This window comes from Notolabrus celidotus, chromosome 8, assembly GCF_009762535.1.
Source record: "Notolabrus celidotus isolate fNotCel1 chromosome 8, fNotCel1.pri, whole genome shotgun sequence".
Classification (NCBI taxonomy): domain Eukaryota; kingdom Metazoa; phylum Chordata; class Actinopteri; order Labriformes; family Labridae; genus Notolabrus; species Notolabrus celidotus.
The window spans coordinates 34,472,439-34,486,692 of NC_048279.1; the positions used below are offsets into that span (position 1 = coordinate 34,472,439).

A 14,254-nucleotide genomic window follows, 5' to 3' on the forward strand; every position below is an offset into this window, starting at 1 on the left:
TCAGGGAGTGAAAAGTTGAGGAAAACCTCCTCTACTCAAACGCTTACAAACTTAAAATGAGAGAAAACCGCAGAGACAAAGAGATTAAGGTACATTCTCTCCTCAAATGGGTAGAACTCAGGAATATCAATGAGACTCCAGGACTGAATCCGCTGTGATTGCTGTCTCTGACAGACTGCAGAGTCCTGATCCCACGCTCTGTAAGAAGAGATTTATCCAAGCGGGTGCAGGCGCCTCAGGTAAGGGTCGCACTGTTCCTCCAGACAGGACAGACATTATAATATTAAAGACCCTTACATTTATCCCACAGTCTTTTATGACATTCTTCTTCAGGTTGGAGGTCCTTTTGACCATAAAAACTCTGACTTTAGGATCTTTTGGCTGAGTTCTGTGGGACTGATACGCTCATTCATTCAGTCTGCCTATTTCAGCTCCAATATGTAGTCTTTAAAATGATGCACAAGCTGTTTTTATGTTGCAAAAGAAGAAACTGGATGCCAACATTGCTCTGTGTGTAATTGAATTGCCTGCTTCGGCTTTAAGCAGATCATTTGTGCTCCTCCTACGTGAGCACATTCTGCAGAGTGGTTAGTGTCGGAGTGAGTGAGCTGAAATACAAAGCACCAGCTGCTGTGTGAATGAGAGTTAGGCTTTATCAGTGCAACTCAATGAAAGCAGTGAGTAGCCAAGAACCTGAGTCAGGCTGTGAAAAACTCATCTTCAAAGACACACAAACATTTAGTGAGTCTGCACTATCAGCAGTTCTCTTAGCAAACTCTCACACTGATGCATCCTGCATGTTTCAAACACATTTACACTGTGTTCTGATACTATAAGAAGAAGTGAGCTTTGAAAAAGTTTAATGTTCCTACAAATACATGTTCCATACCAAGAGGAAATGAGGCTTGGGCTGGTGACCACATCTTTATATTAGTTTGGTATGTAGCCATCTTTGACCTTAACGTGTGTCTTTAAAAGTGGTCACCTCCATGTGGAAAATAAAAGGACTGAGTGTAGGGGCTAGACGAGAGATAGACTGATTCACACTGCAGGCAGCCTCCTCAAGTGGCAATGATTGCAGTCCCCCTTGTGTCCATTTGGCCGTCTTGCATTCTACCTGCAGAGCTCAGGTGCTGATATGACGATGATGTCACCTGCGTCATGAGTTGATCTCAACTCGTCCAATGCATTTATCTTAAGCAGACTAGACTACTGCAGCATCCGGCCCGCCACCCGCCTATATGTGGTCCCCGAACTGTTATCCCTTCACTCTGTGTTTTGGTCCGGTCACCATGTGTTTACCGGGACTTGTCTCCATGTCAACGATACGCAGACAGGCTGTTACTGGGTCACTTAGAGTCCAATGCTGCAAGTGCAATTTTTAACTTTCACTTTTGTTTTTGGAGCAGTTTGTCTATTGGCACTTTGTCAGCTGTAGGACCCTAGAGTGCACGAAAACGGTGTGTTCCAAGTTTGCAGCTCAAAGAAAAGTGGACGGTGAAAATCAGCGATTGAAAGAAGAATGGAGTGAAAATTTGCATTCACTCACCTTCCAACCACCACAAGACCCATGTGCTTAATATGCCAGGAGACTGCAACTGTGCTGAAGATTTCCAATTTGAAAAGGCATTATGAGACGAAGCATAGAAATCTTGAAGAGACATTTCCTCAAAATTCAGAGGTAAGAACTACAAAATAAATGCACTGAAATCCTCATATCAAATTGCAAGCAAGACTCTTCACACATCTATGACACCAAAACACAAAACAACATTTACAGTTGTTCATATTTTTGTTGTGCTTTTGAACGAAAAGGACATTTTGTTTTAGTGGTGCAACGGATCATCGTTGATCCGTGATCCGTACGGATGCCTCTCCACGGTTCGGCACGGACGTGGTCCGCGGATCGGTTGATGAAAAAAGTTGTGTGTGTTCACGTGATGACCGCATGTTTAATCCACACTCACTCGTCAAGCGCAGCGGCAGTCATGGTAAGTGAAGGAGCAGAGGGACTTGGAAAAACCTTCTAAGTCACATGTATTGGAGCATTTTGGTTTCCCTGTGAAATACAGTGAATGCTGAATGTGCTTGAGACACGTTATGAAATTCCGTTGCGCACCCACTAGACCAGAGGCCGTCAATACGCGGCCCGCAGGCAGCATCTGGCCGCCTCTTTGTGGTCCCCGAACTGTTATTCCTTCACTCTGTGTTTTGGTCGGGTCACCGTGTGTTTACCGGGACTTGTCTTCATGTCAACGATACGCAGACAGGCTGTTACTGGGTCACTTAGGCTGTTTCCGAAACGGCCTGCTACATACTACTTACTAATGTAGTAGGCAGTAGGTATTGCCTACTACATACTGCGTTTGAATTTAGAATGTAGTATGACTGTTCTGTCCGATCTGTCATGCAGCATGCTGAGCCAGACTTCGCTGGATTTCCGGTTTCGGAAAGCGGAAGTAAACAACGGCGAAGCCGATAAATAAAAAGCTTATTTAGCATCCATTTATGATTTAAAAAGTTAGGAAGTGGTTTATATGTAATTTGATAACTTTCACAGCACCCAAAAACAGATTTCCTCCCGTCAAAAAATGAGGAAAAAGAAAAAGCAGAACGAGCGCTGTGCATTGTGGGAAACAGTACGCGTGGCAGACTGGTCCGATGCACACTGAGATATTTTCCTGAATCAGTAGACATCCGGGGAGTTTTGGCATACTGCAGATTTTGCTCTTGTTCACATACTGCTTACTAGATACTGAATTTTGGACATATCAGTACTACTGCTAGTATAGTAGGCGATTTCGGAAACAGCCTTAGAGTCCAATGCTGTGAGTGCAATTTTTAACTTTCACTTTTGTTTATGGAGCAGTTCACATGTTGGCACTTTGCCAGCTGTAGGACCCTAGAATAAAACGGTGTGTTCACAGTTTGCAGCTCAAAGAAAAGTGGACGGTGAAAATCAGCGATTGAAAGAAGAATAGAGTGAAACTTCTGAAGTTCCTCTGCTCCTTCACTTGCCATGCCATGAAATGCAGTGAATGAGGCAGGACTGGGCCCACAGATAGGGTGCTTTGCACATGCTGTAAATTTTGAGTTGAATGTTGTTTTCATTTAATGGGCAAAGTGTTTTACAAAATAAATGGAGGACAAAGTTATATTTGTCTTGTCGTCCGTTGCTGATCCGAAAAATGATCCGATCTGTGACTCAAAACCGTGTTCGGATCCAAACCGTGAGTTTTTTGATTCGTTGAACCCCTATTTTGTTTTGAATATTACAGTATTATTGCATTTGGTCTGACCGACCTCATTAAATGGACCTTTGGCTTATTGAAAAAATTATTTGTGGCCCTTTAAGATTTGTATTTGAGTACCCCTGATCTAGAGCATTCAGTGATAGTATTATACCTCTAAGGCAGGTTTGCCATCCATCACTTCCCTTTATAACAAGATGAAAACAAAAGACGAATAAAAAGCACATGAACTTTCTTGTAAACGATCCTGCACTGCAGATCTCCACCCTCCCTAATTCGTCCTAACCTTTATGTTGCCTACCAAGGTGCAGCATGATTTGGTGCACGACTTATGCAATACAAGTTGGATGCACAGGCTGCTGATGCTGCCTTCTTTTATATCTGCCAATCAACTGCTTTTGCATTTGGCGACTGTTTGCAATAATAAAAGTGTTTTCACGGTTTGCATAAAATCAAGCTGGTACATCAGAAATAAACCAAAGTCTGTGGACAGTCAGTCATCACATTCAGCCATCAAACTACTGAGGGATGCATCACTCTCTATAGATAGGAACGGACAAAATAACACCACTCAGAAACATAAGAATAGATAAAAACAATGACTAATCTTTGCCTTTATTGTTTGTTTTTTCTGCTCTTCCCTCCGCCCACATGTTCTAACGTTAATACAGCTGATGTAGCTCATCTACATCTGCTGTGTATTATATTGTATTAAAATAAAGAACATAAATAAACCTGAAAAACTAAGAAACTCAGGCTGACATTTTAAGCTGTATTTCTTGTTGTTGTTTCTCCAGCGTGAGGTTACCAACGACTCAAAACAAGGTTAGCTCTGATAAACCTGACAGCATATTAGGAGTCTGCAAGGCACAGAATAACACCTCCTCACACACACACACACACACACACACACACACATGCATAAACATTCCCTCTCCTCTCCTCTCCCTCTTTGTGTCTCTCACACAGACTCACACAGCAGGACTCCTCCTGTGCAGCTTCTGCCTGACAAAGACCAGGACTGTCGACACAACATGAGCGTATATATCTCTGCTCACCAGTTGTTGAGTCAGAGGCTTAACGAGGGGGGGATGTGTTTCTTCTGTTTTCAATCAATCATTTCCTGATTTATGCTCAATACTGGAACTCAATCAAAACAACAGTGTTTATTATTATTCCCTATTATTCCAGTGTATTATTCTCCCGTTTAATGAGTAGATGAAGACCTCATAATGGACTGCTTTACAGAATCGGTTCTGGGAGGAAAGTTGGCGACACACATTCAGAATAAATCAAAATAAATCTCCAAATTAGAGATGAGTTGGTTCTAGCTTGTGTAACTGCAGTTAACATCTAAAGAGAAATGCATTGGAGAAGTATTCCAAATTAATTTACATACAATATTTTTTTTCATGCAATACATTTAGACTGCAGTGGAGAGGGAAAGACACTGCATTATGAATATCAGACAGCCGTAGGCTTACGTGAAATTCATTTTTCAGCCGAACTCAAATTTAAAAAGAGACGCCTGTGAGATAGTTCAGTCAGGCAACTCCAACTACTCTGACAGACGTCATTCTCACAATCATCTCACATAAGTGCCCTGTGAGTTTGGCTGTTTATTTAAGCTGCAAGATTTCAAATGGATACAATACGAAACGATACAAGACGACACGAAACTAATCGAAACAATACGATACAAAATGAAACGATACGATACAATGGGATTTCAAAAACGATGATATGAATCAAATGTAACTAAATAAAACGATTAGATACGATACAGTTTGATACGAAACAGTATGACAACATGATAGGATACGAAAACAATACCAAACAAAAAATACAAAACAAAACCATCTGATTCGAAACGTAACGATACGAAACGTAACGATACGAAACGTAACGATACGAAACGTAACGAAACGTAACGATACGAAACGTAACGATACGAAACGTAACGATACGAAACGTAACGATACAGAAGAAACGATACAAAACGTAACGAAAAACGTAACGATACGAAATGTAACAAAACGTAACGATACGAAACGTTACGAAACGTAACGATACGAAACGTAACGATACGAAACGTAACGATACGAAACGTAACGATACGAAACGTAACGATACGAAACGTAACGATACGAAACGTAACGATACGAAACGTAACGATACAGAAGAAACGATACAAAACGTAACGAAAAACGTAACGATACGAAATGTAACAAAACGTAACGATACGAAACGATACGAAACGTAACGATACGAAACGTAACGATACGAAACGTAACGATACGAAACGTAACGATACGAAACGTAACAATACGAAAAGTAACGATACGAAACGTAACAATACGAAAAGTAACGATACAAAACGTAATGAAAAACGTAACGATACGAAATTATACGAAACGTAACGATACGAAACATAACGATACGAAACGTAACGATACGAAACGTAACAATACGAAAAGTAACGATACGAAAAGTAACGATACGAAACATAACGATACGAAAAGTAACGATACGAAAAGTAACGATACGAAACATAACGATACGAAAAGTAACGATACGAAACGTAACGATACGAAACGTAATGATACGAAAAGTAACGATACGAAACATAACGATACGAAACATAACGATACGAAAAGTAACGATACGAAAAGTAACGATACGAAACATAACGATACGAAAAGTAACGATACGAAACGTAACGATACGAAACGTAATGATACGAAAAGTAACGATACGAAACATAACGATACGAAACATAACGATACGAAACATAACGATACAAAACGTAACGAAAAACGTAACGATACGAAATTTAACGAAACGTAACGATAAGAAACGTTACGAAACGTAACGAAACGTAACGAAACGTAACGAAACGTAACAAAACGTAACAATACGAAACGTAACATACGAAACGTGACGATACGAAACGTGACGATACGAAACGTGACGATACGAAACGTGACGATACGAAAAGTAATGATACGTAACGATACGAAATTATACGAAACGATACGAAACGATACAATACGTAACGAAACAGAACGATACGAAACGTAATCATATGTAACGATACGAAACGATACGAAACAATACGAAACAGAACGAAAGAAAACTATATGTTACGAAACGTAACAATACAAAACTAAACGAAACAAAACCAAGATACGAAACTACAGTATACCATACAAAATTAAACTATATGACATGAAACGTAATGATACAATACAAAACAAAAAGATACGATACGAAACAAACAACTAAATACAATATGAAACGATACAAAACAAAACCAAACGGTATAAAACTAAAGGAAACAAAACAATAAAATGCGATACGAAAGGATACACAACGTTACAATAAGACACAATATGATACGATACACAATGAAACAAAAGAATATGATACAAAATGAAACAGTACAAAATGATAAACTTCATCCCCCCTGAGGAAATCTGTCCTGGACTCTTCTGCTGTACCCGTTTCCCTCCCTCTCTGGTACCATTTATTCATTCTTATAGATTCCTTCACTTCTTCTGTTCTGCCATTGTTACCACTGCCCTGCACCTACAGTATACTGGGCTCAAACTTTCAGCCTCACCACCTCCCCGACATCCACATGCAGGCTCCGACTGAGAGGCTTAACATATTATCTCATCACTCTGCAAATTTCTGCACGAGGAGTGAGATGAGGTCGGATCCTAGTCCCCTAAACACAGACAATGTTCTGCTGCAGGAATGAAAGTTTCAACCAAAACATGAGTCGTCTGACTGAAATAATGCTCATGGTGCAAATGATGAGATAGATAAGAAGCCACTCATGAGCTGACCAACCATTTATCAAGCTGTGACATGCAAAATAAATCTTGACATGAAGGCTATAAAATGCAAAGAGGTGAGATTTTGGAATTCCTCCTTCCCCTTATACGCCTGGTGATCCTTTGCACTCCCAGACGAAGGAGAACATCAGGCGCTCGGCTAATCAGAGAGAGAGTGGGTCAGTCAGCCGGCCTGTTCTCTGTGGTCTGCGCTCTATTAATAGCTACAGTAAGAGTGAATGGCTGTGAGGGTTTTCCATCAGCATGTCAGTAACCCAAACAGCCTTTAAAAAACAGGCTGTTAGTGCTGGAATCAAGCAGCTGTCTGCACGAGGGGCAACCTTAACTCATGTCACACACTAGCACACACACGTCCTCATACATGTACCCACAGACCCCCACACACAGAGGCAGCAGAGTCAGCTATAACTCAGGACAGTTAGGAGCCGTTAAAGTGTCCAGAGAAGGTGGCGTCATGTTTACCTCTGATGACATATCGTGTTTAACTTCAAGTGCAGGGAAAAAATAATCTTTATTATTAAAGGGATCGTGTTACAGAGGGGTCGGTGTAAGTTACAGTCGCACATGTTGTCTCCTCTGTGTGATAGAAAGCAGAGGAGGAGATGAGAGGACCTTCGACAGGGAGGTTAATTAAAAAGTCTTTCATGAGCGGCGTAACAAAGGGAAGGCAGACGATGGTGCACGCAGGGAAACTTTGCTTACTGTCACAGTCTTGTTCAATCAGAATACCTCCACACTTCACGGTCTGTGTAGGTTGTCTGCTGTTTCTCAGCTTGTTAAGTTTCAAAACTGAAACGTGTAAATGAAATGACCCTGAGGAGTCACAACAAAACTACTCATCTTCTAAGAAATGCAGAAAACGATCCTGTATTTTTGTTTGATATTTCAAAATGCAGTTTATTTCAAAACTACAGTAATTGTAGAATAATGGAAGCTGAAAGTTAGTTTCACTTCTTGTTATCGGTTACATATTTATTACTAGAAGTGTGTACAGATCTGTCCAGTGTGCATACTGTGTGGCAGCTTGTGTGTGTGTGGTGGTGTGTGGGGGTTTAGTCCACACACACTCACAACATGACACAGTGAGAGAAACAAGCAGTGATTGGTAGCAGTGTTGTGTTTGTATCTGTGGTTATTTATGAGTTTCACCCTCTCCAAGCTTCCCGCTCTCTTGCAGCCTGCAGAGTTTGTTCAACATGTTTGGATGACTCTCACTTTTTAATAATGCATAACATTTTATACCAAATTACTTGTGTGTTTGCACCGAAAATAAAGCAAAGTTTAACTCCATTTGAATTTGTACAAACACTACCAGTCAAAAGTTTGGACACACCTTCTCATTCAATGTTTTTTATTTATTTTAATTATTTTCAACATTGTAGATTAATACTGAAGACATCAAAACTATGAAATAATCTGGTTTTGCCATCATATGGATTACAACAGGGGTTCCCAAGAGGGTCCCGACCCACAAATGGGGGTCGTGAGATGTCTTCCAGAATGTAATTTTTTTAAGTTAACAAAAAATAGTAAATTTTACCCATTATACAAAAAAAAATTGACAAAAACAGTAGCTAACCTTGAAAATATAAAATGTAATGAGTTTTCTGCCTTTCTTTTTGCCAGATGACTCCTAAGTTTAGAGTTAGTGAACAGTTAATTATCAAAAGCATCAGTAGCAGCAGGTTAATTCATAACGGCACAGGAAACACAGACACATGCTCATATAGGTAGGGTCATTTTCTGCAGACCAGCTAAATGAAGCCACATTAAATCACTTTGAGGGACAGTGGGGGTCGCGAGTCTTTGGTACCTATATTTTGGGGGTCGCGGGCTGAAAAGTTTGGGAACCCCTGGATTACAACAGTAGTCAAATAAAGCTATCCATTGTGTGCTAACCCTACCTCTGAACAACACAACTGATGGTCTCAAACACATTAAGAAGGCAAGTCATTCTACAAATGAACTCTTGACAAGGCTCATGTTCGTTAGAAACCATTCCAGGAGACCACTTCATGAAGCAGACTGAGAGAATACCAAGAGTGTGCAAAGCTGTCATGAAGGAAAAAGGGGGCTACTTTACAGAATCTAAAATAGAAACCTTTTCTGCTTTGTTTAACACTTTTTTGTTCATTCAATAATTCCATATATGTTCTTTTATAGTTTTGATGTCTTCAGTATTAAAGGTGTCATATCATGCAAAATTGACTTTTTAATGGTTCTCTACCTGAAATATGTGTCCCTGTCTACAAACCCCCTGAAAATGAAAAGAATCCATTCTGCCCCTGTTCCGATTTCTCCACCTTTCTGTAAATGTGTGTGAAACGAGCCGTTTCAGTTTTCAGTGTTTTTGTTACGTAACAACAATATCCGGTCTGTCACGGAGTCAGAGCTCGGAGCTTGTTCAGCCCATAGACTGTATAAAATAATACTGAATCCCTCCTCCGTTTTTCATTACCTGCACAAATATGTGCTAACAAGGAGCTTAGGAGGGAGGCATGCTAGTTGTAGGCTGTCTTAATAAACACAAAGGTCGGTTTTACTCCCCACGTCTGCAGATTTGAAGATCTAGTGGATGATTTTTATTTATCATGGATAAGTGCTAGCGCTAGTTAGCATAGCTACATAGCTACATGTTCATAGCTGTAGCTGTAGCTGTGTACCAAGACACACGTCGACATACTGATAAATAAAACAACAAGAAACACTAAATCTGTGACCAATCCTTCAGAAAGGTCCTGCTACAGGCGCCTCTCCGTCAGCATCAGATTCTGGATCAGATTCAGAGGGTTGAAGTAACGTGATCTCTGAGCAGCTGTGTATATTCAGCCAACATGTAAACATTAGATCAACGTGCTGGAGAGCCGAGGCACATCCACTTCCTGAGGGGGCGTTGTCAGCGAGAAAACAGACTGTTCTGATGAGGACTGAAGGAGAGGGATTTTCAGGCAGACCAAAATCTGATTTCAAAGTGTTTTTTTGAGCATAAACTTTAAAGACATGTTTTGGGGACCTCTTAGACCAATATATATTGATTACAAAAGCGTGATATGTCACCTTTAATCTACAGTATTTACAATAATTAAAATAAATACAGACCTTTGAATGAGAAGGTGTTTCCAAACTTTTGACTGGTAGTGTATGTTTGTGTTCCTTTATTTTTCCTAATGTTTTTAACTGACTTTACTTTTCCTTTGTCTTTGTCGTCCTTTTGTTAGTTATTTTAATGCACCCAAGGACACTTCTTAAAAATCTGTAATTTCTCTTCAACATGAAGTTTGCAGGAAAACAAAGAATGGAAAACATTGCATTCAATTTCTAAATATTGACTGACTTTGAAAACATCAACACTCTGATAATGCTGTGAAAAACAAGCTGAAAGTTCAATGGCACTTTTGCAAACACTGAACAGTTTTGTTGGTTTGTAATGATGTGAGCTCAGAGATGTGTGTGTGTGTGTGTGTGTGTGTGTGTGTGTGTGTTTTTATTCTGTCACAAATTCTGTCACCCTCGGGACGCTCCCTGAGGAGTCGTTTCTGAACCTGCATTTGTGCCTCACAGTTTGTCAGCAGACTGCATGTGGATTCTTTTCACATTTGCAGGTTTGTTTGGATTAAACTATGTGGATCCTTGCTCATTTGTGTGTGTGTGTGTAAGGGTGTGTGTGTGTGTGTGTGTGTGTGTGTGTGTGTGTTTCCCAGTGGACAGAGAGACAATGAGGCACGGAGAAATAAATATGGATTGTCATCGTTCTCTCCTCGGGGAGGCGAGAAATCACAGCGGTGACTTTGTCACTCATCTACATTCTTAAATACACACACAGTTTATACACACACACACAAACACACACACACTGCATGTAGGCAATTATACACAGGAATGAAACCTCACTTCAATTACTGTCTTTCACACTCACACACACACACGCACACACACAAATACCTGTCTGTAAACTTTCTTTTTGCAAGTGCCACACACACACACGTCATGCTAACATCCTGGGGGAAAAAAAGGTCACCCTGAGCTCTCAAGTGTCACAAGATAGAAAAAGACAAACAGAGAGAGGGTCCGACAATCTGCGTGACACTCGGCGACAGGAAGAAAAAGAGAGAGACAAGCAGAGAGGCATGAGGGAGGAGGAGAGAGAGGAATGAAAGGTAAGGAGGAGAGGAGGCGAGGAGGAGCAGAAGGAGAATGAATCATCGAGGTGACAGCGGCTCCCACAGCACCAGCCGTCCTCACGGTGACCTGCCTGCTCTCCCCTCTGTTGCTGCTTCTCATCTGGCTGTACAGCGAACAGAAGTTTCTGTCGTGTGTTCTGTAGATTGTGAGACATGTATTCTTCTTTTTGTTGCGTGTAGTTTTGGGAGTTTACTCAGCGTAGAGGGAATTCACTTCCAAAAGTCCCGTTTTAGAAAGAGTTGATGTATTACTCAACTGTGGTTTTCTCGCTCTACTTACTTTACACTCTTTCCCTCTCACAAAGATCCTTTCTAAATTTGTCTCACTTTAACACTCAGATGCACACACCCATTCATCCTCTCACCGTGACTTTAATACACAGAGACACTCTAAGTGCAGCACAGAGCGGCATCAGCTTTATTTAACCTCAAACGTAACCCAGCGTGAACCGACTTTAGGGCAGACTTTACGTGCTTGAAACATTTTATGGTTGCATAAGAAGATAAAAATCTAATGGAGGCAAAAGTAGCAACTTGCTGTTAGTAGACAAGAAGTTTTAAAAGCTGAGAATATTTTAAATCAATGAATCAATCTTTATTTATATAACGCCAAATCTCAAGTCGCTTTTACGAACAGAGCAGGTCTAGACCGTACTGTTATTAACAAAGACCCAACATCAAGACAGGATCAGATCCAGTCCCATCTTACAGACAGGACTCAGTCTGATCTCATCTTAATCCACCATGAGCAGAGCACTTTGCAGCATTTAGCAAGTTACAGTGGCAAGGACAAACTTCCTTTAACAGGCAGAAACCTCCAGCAGGACCAGACTCATGTTAGACACACATCTGCTGAGACCGAGTTGTGGATGAAGAAGAGGGGTTGCTGCAGCTTAAAGCTAGGGTTGGTAGCATAGACTGTAAAAAATCTGGACGTAGTATCCGTGACGTCACCCATCTGTTCCTGAGCGCTGTTTTGAGACCAATCGGCAGCAGCAGCCATATTGCTTCTGTTGAGCCAGTGTGACGTAAAGGGGCGGGCTTTGAGCCTCCTAGCCAACAGCTGCAGCGTTCCCACAGGCAGCTGTGCCTCTCATTGGAAGACTAGTAATCTCAATATCTTCGAAATTGCTGCGTTAGAAAAAAATGCACCCCCCTCACAGTGAGAGCACGTCGAGAAATGAGCTATTCAGACTACACTCATCTTTTGTACCAGTCTGTAAACATGTTTATTAATGCTACAAAGATCGTCTTTTTCCCATTCATGTGTATGTGACTTCCGGTACTTCCGGAGCCAGCCTCAAGTGGATCCTGAATGAACTGCAGCTTTTAACACTTCCGCATTGACTCGTATTTTTAGACCGGAGGTTGCCGCTAGCATGAATTTGAATGTAGCATTTCCTCAGGACTCCATCAAACCCCTCCCCCACTCCCCTCAGAGCTCCTCCAAAACGACGCCCCCCCTCACATGCACGAGCGCTGCTGATTCGGGACCATATGATCGTGACTGATTCAAAACCGGTCCTCAGAACATCGTTTGTGTTTTTCACTACGTCAACTCATGTCTCACTCAGCGGTAAGAAAACACCAAAACATTCTTATAGTGAAAGTTAAAAACCCAAACAAACATGAAGTGTACGCTTTGCAGTAGGCAGGCAGAACGGTAGGACAGGATTTGATTGGTTTCATAATTTGGCTCCTGATGGCAGGGATTGGTTGGTGTTTTCCCAGGTTTACTCCGGCTGTAGATAGCAGCTTTTTTAAGAACACATTATGTAATGATTACCATCAGGACATAAAGATCATTTTAACCAGTATAACAAAAAGTGTATCTAAATCTGAACACCAACCCCAGCTTTAATTGCACTATTTTGTATATCTGATGCTCTTGTGATGCATTGTGTTTTCCTCGTCATGCTTTCATGATGAACTCTGTTTTGACCTGCAGGGGACTACAGATGAAAATTAGCCTTATGGATGATATGCTGAAATGTTCATTAATATGCACTGTCCCTTTAAATAATAATACAATAGATACATAAACAAACTCTAGACTCTACATCTCAGACATTAAGTTAAAGCCTACCTCCCTGTGGTGCACTGATCTACAGCCAAACTAATTAATTTCAACATATTGTTTAGAGTGGATGCTGCATGGGTAATAGGGAGAAATTGTGCATAAAGCTGGCACAACTGGCTGCATTTGTTTGCATATTTAAGCAAATATTCCACTGTCTAAAATAAAATATTGTCTTTCTCATCATCAAAAGATGGAGATATATTTACCACAACATTGGAGAAATGAATAAAGATGTAGAAGAGGAGAGGGAGAGAAAGCATTGTTCTACCTGAGTTGTCTGTCTTTGCAGACGGCCACCATGACCAGCAGGTTTCCCAGGACACTCATCAGCATGACCAGAGACAGGAAGCAGATCAGGGCCATCCGCTGTGGCATGCTGTCACTATGGAAACAGTTAAAAAAAAGACAAAGCAACATCAGATTAGTTCAAATCTGCTGAGAGAAACAGCACTCAGATAAGAATACTAAAAACAAAACAGCCTCTCTTTATGAGGCTCCTTCATGAAGTGCAGCACCATCAGCAGAATGTAATCCTGTGTCTCTAATTGCTTGACCCAGCTTTTTCCAAATGAAGTTCAGGTATTGGTGCAGTCATTGGAAATAAAAACTTTTAATGAGGCTGAGCGCTACATCAAGGGAGAGCAGGGTTCATCTGTAATAAGGTCTCTGCAGCTCAGGAGATAATCAGAAATCAGATACATGATTCACTTTTAATGGAAAATCAGTCAGAGTTATTCCTTAACTCTAAATCCACGGTGAAGTGTGAAAAATGGAGAGTTGGTTGTCTGAATGTTGCTATCATGACAACATTTAGGTGACATTAATGATTATTTAGAGCGCCAGTTTGGTCAGAGCAATCAGCCAGGGACAATAAAGTCTGTC

The 14,254-nt window shown here is 40.9% G+C and overlaps 1 protein-coding gene across 3 annotated transcripts in view; it reads right to left on the minus strand.

Annotated features, from left to right (window-relative positions):
• The window catches only part of htr4 (5-hydroxytryptamine receptor 4), a 364,595-nt gene that overhangs the window by 133,566 nt on the left and 216,775 nt on the right, over positions 1 to 14,254 (minus strand). For all 3 annotated transcript variants that reach the window (XM_034689826.1, XM_034689827.1, XM_034689825.1), the window contains one exon: positions 13,641 to 13,754. In XM_034689826.1, coding sequence (XP_034545717.1) covers positions 13,641 to 13,754 — 114 coding nt within the window. The remainder of the gene's footprint in view (positions 1 to 13,640; positions 13,755 to 14,254) is intronic.